The 9084-nt window shown below is 35.0% G+C and overlaps 1 protein-coding gene across 2 annotated transcripts; it reads left to right on the top strand.

The window, feature by feature from the left end:
• The first annotated feature begins 1601 nt into the window (after positions 1-1601).
• On the top strand, positions 1602-5376 carry LOC130722875 (serine/threonine/tyrosine-protein kinase HT1-like). Of its 2 annotated transcripts, XM_057573733.1 has the most exons (5): positions 1602-1971; positions 2250-2310; positions 2437-3222; positions 3575-4024; positions 4878-5376. In XM_057573733.1, exons 3-5 carry the CDS (start codon positions 2539-2541, stop codon positions 5148-5150), a joined length of 1407 nt encoding a protein of 468 aa, XP_057429716.1. In that variant the 5' UTR covers positions 1602-1971; positions 2250-2310; positions 2437-2538; the 3' UTR covers positions 5151-5376. The 2 variants fall into 2 exon arrangements, with proteins under 2 accessions (XP_057429716.1, XP_057429715.1); XM_057573732.1 differs by having other exon boundaries at positions 2250-3222.
• Positions 5377-9084: the final 3708 nt, after the last annotated feature.

The following is a 9084-nucleotide window of genomic DNA, read 5'->3' as shown; positions in this document are numbered from 1 at the left end:
ACATACTTACAATGTTTGTTTTAAAGTGTAAACACTTAACCTTAGTAAAGTCATTTTGAAATATTTGGATGCCAGTGCTTAGGCAGTCTACATATTATTAGTTGTGTAACTTGTGTTGGTTCTGTTTTTCTCACTTGACTATTGAACGGGAAAAATCGCTTTTAGTTCTTATGGCCGACCAACAAAGCATTCACTCGGCTGTGAATTATTTGGATCATCTATGAAAATATTAGGTTATATAGTGGTTTGGGCCAATGAATACGATATTTATTGTTGTTCTTGTTATTGCTTAGAGTTTTATTACTTTGAAAAGAGTACTAATTGACACCATTTAATAGGTGGCTATGTATATGTCTTGTTTTAATTAATCTTCAAGACTAATAGAGTATAATCTAAACTCCAAGGTAAGACCAAGACTTCATTTCCATTGAAGAAACCTAATACAAGCAAAGTGATTGAGTGAATCCCAGGTATATGTCTATTTTTTTTTGTTGGGTCAACTAAAATTTTAGCCCTATATAGACATGTAATATAACTTTTTCTCATGGCTTAGTTTTTTTTTTGTCAATATTCTCACGGCTTAGTAGGGATGCACACCCCAAACCAATAAGCCTCATATCCTATATTGGCCTATAACTTGTGTTTTGGTCTTTCTTTTAGTCCAGTGAGACTTGTCCAAATTCTAAATTAAACAAAAAAGAAAGGGGGAAATATCAGAGGACTGGGACTTAACTTCATTACTCTTTGGGCCTTGGCCCAAATGATAAACAAGTTGGTTTATTCTGTTGCACTTACCAAACCAAGTAAGTACTCACATCCGTGCGAACCGTACGCTCCATCGCACGTTTTCTACCCACCATTTAATGTAATTAATTAAATATTTATAGAAAAATAAAAAATAAATGCTTCCACCCGAAAAACATGCATTAAAAAATAGCCATCCGTACCTCATTCTCTCCGATAGCGACACTTTGGTTCCTCCACTAACCACTACTTTCAATTCTCCATCTTTCATTTTGCTGAAAACAAACTAAATTGTATACGTGTCTCCGTTTTCTCTGACTTTCTTCCCTCCCATGGTCCCCACATTCCACCACCACACCCACACTTCAACCTAACCCATCATCACCATGTTCCTCTTCTTTTGGTTTAAGCATAACTATAATCTATTTACGTCTAGTGTTGGCTCAACTGCTAAGAAATGGGAGTCACACAAATTAAATTAAATGAAGTTTGAAAATCCAGAATATGAACTAACTTACTAATATTATTAACATCTAACATTTGCCTGTAAAAAAAAATAAAAGATAGGCATAAAAGTGTTTCTCATTAGAATCAAATCAAACTTTCAATTGACATTTAAATAATCACTTTTAACTCTATTCATACATGCCCCACCGCACATGTACTATTATTAGACCTACATCTTCCGGTCACATATATAAGTAAAAAACACTTTTTAGGTTCATTCATTTAATTAATGTATCTAATCATTAAAAAAACTAGATACATTCATTAAATGAATGAACCTAAAATATGTTTTTTTGCTTATATATGTGACTGGAGGGTGTATCTATTTCAATCCCAATACCACACACAAGCACATTAACACAAACATGACACATGCACCTCATCATCACCATCACGAATCCTCATTCCAAATTCCAAAACCAATCTGTCTCCTCTCATTCTCATTCACGGTCACCATTTTCCTCCCAAAACTGCTGTCTCTATTCTCTGAGCTGACCCCTCTGCTAAATTTACCCTAAATTTTGAAGGTGAAAAAAAAGAAATAACAGATCCTCTCCGTTCTCCTCCACCTGTCTTTACCTTTCTTTCTAAGATGGAATTACGTGCACCATTTTTCTGCTCTTACCACCACACCAACCCCTTCACCCAAACAGAAACATCACCATTTCTAGCGTAGCGTTTCGATTTCTCCACCTCGGTGAAAGCCTTCTAACCTTAGAGGTAACAAACAACGTCTTTTGATTTACTTTTGTTGTTTTTTGCCAAAATTCATTAATTTTTTTATTGCTTGATATATATATTTATTTATTTATATATTTATCTGGGTCATTTTATCTGGCTAATAGCTTAATGTATTTGTGATTGTTATCATGAGTGTTTCATTTCTTTATTATCATCATGAACATGAACAAGTCATTTTTTTTGTTTATTAAATTTCAATTTTTATGTTTTTTATTGAATGGATTAATGTATTGAGGAATCTGTGTGAGATTTTTCAGGCTTTTACGGAAGGTGGGATTTTGACTAGTAAAGGGGTGGTGGTTGTTGAGTTTACGGAAGGTTAAGCCCTTGCTTGATTATTTGCACCTTTTGATTGAACCATTCCTCTTTATTTTTTTTTTCTTTTGTGTTCAAATGGAAAAATCAGAATTTTTTGTGATTCTTCCACTTATTGTATCAATCTAGATTGGAGTCATGTTTACAAATATAGCTGAAGGAGTTTTTTAAGTACAAGATCTTGATAAGGTTTTTGTGAGAAGGGAAGGGATTATTATAGCTGGGGAAAAGATGGAAGAAGAGAATAATTCATGGATAAGGAGGACTAAATATTCTCACACAGTTTGCCATCGTTTGGATTCATCTAGTTGGGGCGCTCTTCCATTCCGCATGGAGTCGAAGCACGATTCAAGGGCTTCTTCTGCTATTAAGGTTCAGACAAACCCCATAACAAACAAGCAGAGAGCTCTGTCACCAATATTGCCTCAAACTTCTCTTTCTGATGCTTTTAGGGAAGCTAGGCATGAACAGAAGAGGTTCTCAACACCAGGTCCTAGCAGGGAGAAGAGGATTATGGGCTCGTTATCCGACAAGATGGATTCTCTGGAAATTAAGGGATCAAGTTCTTCAAAATCATCCTCCAGAAGAAGCCCAAGTAGGTCAATGAAACCGAAGCCCCGCAAGGACTTGTCATGGTGCAAGTATTTTGATAATGGTAGTGGAGGAAGGGTTACCGCTGTGGAAACAGCTGAGGAATGGAGTATTGACATGTCTAAGCTGTTCATAGGCCATAAGTTTGCTCATGGGGCTCATAGCAAGCTATACCTTGGTACATACAAGGGGTATCCTGTTGCTATTAAATCCATTTTGGTACCTGATGATGACGAAAATAGAGACTTGGCTCTTCGATTAGAGAAGCAGTTCATTAGAGAAGTCACCCTTTCATCTCGCCTCCACCATCCAAATGTTATAAAGGTGATTACTTCTTTTCTCTTCTTTTGTATGTACTGTTTTCATAGTGAATGGATAATATATGTTATGTCGTTAGATAAGGTTTCCGCCAGCATGTTTGGATCAACTTATTTTTCCCAAGGCAGAATCTACTCACATGAGCTTCTTCCCATAATTGATTTTGACTTTAGAATCAATTATAAAAAGATCTCTTCGCATGCATTTAGTGGATTTGGCCCTCTAGTCATGTTGGAATAGTAATTTTTTAAAGTAGCTATGCTAGTACATAAATGTTTTCTCATTTATGTTGGCCAGATCATTTGAATCGTATTGAGATTATTTAATTATTTTCTGATATATTTTGATCTGATTACAGTTCGTAGCAGCATGCAGAAAAGCTTATTTTATTATTACAGAATATCTGGCAGAGGGTTCGTTGAGGGCATATTTGCATAAGTTGGAGCACAAAACTATTTCCCCACAAAAGCTAATAGCTTTTGCTCTAGATATTGCTCATGGAATGGAGTATATACACTCTCAAGGTGTAATTCACCGAGACCTTAAACCGGAGAATGTCCTTATCAGTGAAGAGGGTCACCTCAAGATTGCTGATTTTGGCATTGCTTGTGAGGAGGCATCCTGTGACTTGTTAGCTGATGACCCTGGCACCTACCGTTGGATGGCACCTGAGATGATTAAACGTAAGTCTTATGGGAGAAAGGTTGACGTCTATAGTTTTGGGCTTATGTTATGGGAAATGTTGACTGGAACAGTACCATACGAGGATATGAATCCTTTCCAGGCTGCTTTTGCCGTAGTAAATAAGGTACTTATCTTCGTTTACAACTAAATCATCTAGTTTTGCAATGCTTGGAAAAGGTTCATAGCGCCTTTTCCTTCCATGGTTTTCTTTTGAAGCTGTTGTTTGTTTTGTAATGCAAACTGGAATTGTATAAAATTGATGATTCGCTTGGCTTGTTGCTAGACAATGCATGCTCCATTAATGTTTATCCTGGCTGTTCATTTTCTTTGGAAGCACTTATGCCATAAAAAATAATCCAAACAAGTTTATTCTCATTCTATTAATAGTATGTTTGGATCATTTCTCCCTAAAATTGAATAGAAGAGTTTCCCAACATACACTAAATACACTAAATATTATAGCAAAACCAAGTATATGTGAAGCTGAAAGGGTTGGTTATGTGTCTCCTGTGCTTAGAAAACGAAAGAGGAGTGATACGAACTCTATTCATCCCTGCTTGAGATGTGTGGCCAACTGATCCAAAAGAAGTCATATTTAAGTATAAATATATACAAATGATTTCTTATCTGTTGTTGAACTAACATTTATTAGTATATTATTCAATTAAATCATTACATCTTCCTCTATCTGCTTGAGAGTTATAACCTTATAGCTGATAGATATCAAAGAATGGAGCTGATTTAATTCATAGGATCAACAGATAATTAGATACTTGTGGGAAAGATTTTGTAGCAAGCATTTTCATACTTTCATTTCTTTTTGGTTGTTGATTTATCTGACCTTATAGAAAAGTAGAGGGTGTCAGCATGTTTCATTTCATACATTAGTTAGTCTCTTATTTTGAAACTAAGATGACAGGGTGTGCCTATGCAGTACGTTATGTTTCTGATATGTGTGTTGTATTGTATTTCTTCAGAATTCAAGGCCAGTTATTCCTTCAAACTGCCCTCCTGCTATGCGTGCTTTGATTGAGCAATGCTGGTCCTTGCAACCAGATAAGAGGCCTGAGTTCTGGCAGGTTGTGAAAGTGTTAGAGCAATTTGAATCTTCTCTTGCCCGTGATGGAACCCTAACTCTGCTGCAAAATCCATGTTGCCAAGATCATAAGAAAGGGCTTCTTCACTGGATTCAAAAGCTTGGTCCCGCTCATCATAATAGTGGCCCTATGCTTAAACCCAAATTCACATGAAACTCTGAAGTGTTCCTGGCTTTTGTAGCACACCAGGTCCATTGTAATTAAGAATGAAAGGTTTGTTTTTGAGTTTCTCTGGTTGTAGTAGTCCACTTCTTTATAACATTCATGCGCTTGTAAATTGATTTTTAGGCATTCACATTAAGGTAAAAGAATCTTTTATTTGTGCTGTGTGCGTCCACCTTAATTATAATAAAGTTATGGCACACTGGCTTCATGTGTAGTTGTAGTTGACATTTCTTGCTTTTTCAAATATTTAAAATGTGTGTATGTGTTTTTTTGTTCCTCTGTTTTTCTTTCTCTGTGGTCACATGAGATATTGGTGGTTTTACAGTGCATGTTTGGTAGTTTGACATTACAGCTAACGCAAACGTGATGATTTCACATATTTTAAAGTAGTAATGGAAAAAACTTGTCATGTTGAGTTCAATGTGACTAGGAGAAATTAGATTTTAACACGTTGGCTTCAACGTGGATTCAAATTGTGTTTGATGGGAATCCAAACAAATACAAACTTCTAAGAAAGTTTGTTTAGAGTGAATTTGTTGATATTCGGAAATTGCTTATGAAGTTAACTATGTTTAGATGTATTTGTGAAAAAATGTTATATAATAATGTTATTTAAATATTTTGTATTTATACTATTTGCTGGTGTAGAATTATCAAAATGGAATATCTTTTGTCGTATAAATGGGATCTACCATGGTTTTGATATGCTTAGAAAATTGAAGGGATTAAAAATTAGGCAAACTTTTACATGCTGGTTGGTGAGGGAGGGTTATAATGTTGTTTCTTCCATATCCAATTGAATGCCAAATGGAGATTTGTGCCATGTCATTTTAACTTTTAAATTTTTTTAAATAGATCCTCCAACTATTTATATTATAAATTTTACCATATAATAAAAATACAATTATTTTTCAAAAAATGTTTATTTTCAAATTGATTTTAACCTTATTGAAATTGATTTTAAACATTTCAAGCTGATTTGGGGTAAATTTATTGACCTAATCTTTCCTCCTCTTCTCTGAGTTCACCTTCTTATCTGTGGTGCTGTGACAAATCAAATACAGGAAAATGCTAAACACTCCAAAATGAAAACTCAAAAACACAAACACTTGGCAAACTATCCCTCAGAAGGAAAAAAAAAAAAAAAAACTCAGAAAAACCAAGAAGCCTTCAAACCCCTTTAAACAGAAGGCTAATTTAATCTTAACGCAAGAAATGCCAAATCCACTAGCTGAAAAAAGAGAGGCATGTAAGTGTGTACAAAATCTGCTACATAAAGTAACCCTGCATAAGTAGTTGCAAATTTGCAATGGTTTCTTGCAACAAAACTAAGGCCTGCTCCACAATCAGGCTTTGATAGACGCATCCATATTGATTTTAATAGAATCTGTTGGAGCCTTGGAGGAGTGCAATAATTGGAAGCGTGTGATGAATTGTAGGAGGAGCACACTATATCAATATAGGTAGGCAATTAACGTGAAAAAGCAAGTGCCAAAGTTTGATCTACAGACTTGATAAATTGATTAAAATGAGTTTTGTTCCTTCTTGCATATTTTCATTTTTATCAAGCAAACTGGCAGAATGAAGAAGCAAATTTTACTCATTTCACAAACAAACTCAATGATTATCCATGTCGGCAGGAAAGACCACCGCTAAGGGGCGGCTTGCAGTGGAGGTACAGAGCAAAATAAAATCTTATTTTAGGTTAACTTAATTTTCTTATTTCAAGAACTATTAAAAATTATAAATAGTTGAGGATAAAATACTAAATTTAAAAAAATTAGGGACCCAAGTTTAGAATATAAATATAAAATTTACTAGTCAAAATGATGACATGGCATCCTAGCATCTTACTATTGGTCAATATAGGGGAGGCATGGTTGCTGTTTAAAACACAAACAACATTTTTAAGTTGGTGCCTGCTGTGGTGCCTCCTCTCAGATGCAGGTATGGTGCCTCTGCCTAGTTTGACCAGTAGCAACAAAACATGTATTAAATGATGTGTTTTTTCCATTTATCCTGAAATGATTTTTAAATAATATTATTTTAGAAAAAAAAGTTTATATATTTGCTAACTTGTCCCTAACTAAATCAGTTACCACTGTAAAAATGTTCACTAACACTTCCACACAATAACCCTAGCTACTACCCCGCCTAACCTAGAAGTCGTCCATTGTTGCGCCGTCAAGCTGGTGTCTCAGAGCCTCGCACCACCATAGCAGATCCTCCACGACCACCTCAAGCACATTCACCCACGGCCAGAGCCTCACGACTACCATCGCAGAGCCTCACCACCCACGACCTTATTCTCTGTATCTGAAGACTGGTTTTATCAAATAAATTGTTTCCACTATTTTTTTTCTTCTCAACTAGTGTTAACCCATTTGTTTTTTTCGTTTTCATGCGACCCATTTTTTCAGTTTTCTATTTGATTTCGGATTTTTAATGTCCATTTACCGGGCGACCCATTTTGTTTTCCTCCGTTTCTGTACAGATTTGATATTAAAGTTTTGATTTTTATCATCTGGGTCTTCCATTTTTTTAACTCTCTTGCTGAAGATTTGTGAATTAAAGTCTTGGTATTTATGGAAATTTTGGGTAATAAGCTCTATAATGGTTACTGTGGTCTGCAATGTCTGTGCCCTGTTTCCGTTGGCTTGCAATTGTGTGAAGGTGCAAGTGGTGTGTGGGCATTGATGTGAGGAATGTCTGCGTTTTTTTTAGGCCTGTTTTGTGACCTCTTTCCATTCCTAAAGGGAGATGGGGTGTTTGGACAGATTTAGGATTGTATTTGTTGCAGGGAAGATGTGGATAATGTTTCATCCACACCTCTCTTTTGAGGTGGAGAGGTGTAATGGTGAGAGAGATAGGAAGAAAAATAAAAAGTAAGAGAAAGAAAATATGAGATGTGATAGATGATAAGATGAGAGAGAAAGAAATAAAAAGAGGTGGAAATGAAGTGTTTAAAAAATGAGGTGTGTATATATCATTACTCGGGAAGATGTGTACCTTGTGCTCTGTCATCATTCTTGTATATAACCCCCTTTCATCTCTTTCTCTCCTTTTTTCTTCCTTGCTGTATTGGGTTTGGAGTATCCTTAGAGCATCTCCAATAGAGTCCTTATTTTGGGACCTTAAAATAAGATCCGGTTCTTATTAGATCTTACCATTGGAGTTATCCTACATGGCATGAGATCTTAGCAAAAGCTAAGATCCGTGCCTTAGCTCAGGTACTCTCAAATGTGAGATCTTAAATAAAATAATACTAGTATTTTGTACCCGTGCAGGGCACGGGTTTATAATGATAAAAAAATATAGTGAATTTGATAAACAATATTTAGTTTTCAAAACCACGAATCCAAAGCAGTCTACAAAGATCAGATGTGAAAATAGAGAAAATTTATGCATATGGTCAAGTGTATGACTTAAATCGAGCAATTGAAGGCGCATTTATGAATTTATAGGGATCAAAAGTGTAATTAAGCTAAAAATAAACTTAGTTAGTTCATAGAAAAACAACTCACTTTGTTCTTAATGAATAATTTTGTCCCGTATTTATTTTATTTTATTTAAGAAAAATCATTAGCTATTATGAAAAAAATCTTAGACACTCACTAATCTCATATTCTATACTCTTGTATCTTCTTCCAAACTCTTGCATTTGTTTGACTTTCTAATTTCAAACCTCAAATGGTAATTTAGAGGTATATTAGCAAATTAAATTGAAATCATAATACAAAGTTAAAATAAGTACAAAATATAGAAGAAAGAAATGAATGCTTGAACAAAATCATACTCATGGATCCATGTGAAATAATGTTTTCATTGTAAATTCAGCTGAGATCCTTTGCCATGACTCTCACTACTCCTTACAAATGAAAAGCTTAAAACTGCCTGTAAATTCATAGAAAAGACATAAGAC

Source organism: Lotus japonicus, chromosome 6, assembly GCF_012489685.1.
Source record: "Lotus japonicus ecotype B-129 chromosome 6, LjGifu_v1.2".
NCBI lineage: Eukaryota > Viridiplantae > Streptophyta > Magnoliopsida > Fabales > Fabaceae > Lotus > Lotus japonicus.
The sequence above is the reverse complement of the archived record's forward strand: the minus strand, read 5'-3'. Positions and strand labels throughout refer to the sequence as shown.

Excerpts from the sequence above, each read along its gene's own strand:
- LOC130722875 (XM_057573733.1), top strand. The coding sequence starts at position 2,539 with ATGGAAGAAGAGAATAATTCATGGATAAGGAGGACTAAATATTCTCAC. Across the intron at positions 3,223-3,574 it reads ACCATCCAAATGTTATAAAG|TTCGTAGCAGCATGCAGAAA; the intron begins GTGATTACTTCT and ends ATCTGATTACAG. Across the intron at positions 4,025-4,877 it reads CTTTTGCCGTAGTAAATAAG|AATTCAAGGCCAGTTATTCC; the intron begins GTACTTATCTTC and ends GTATTTCTTCAG.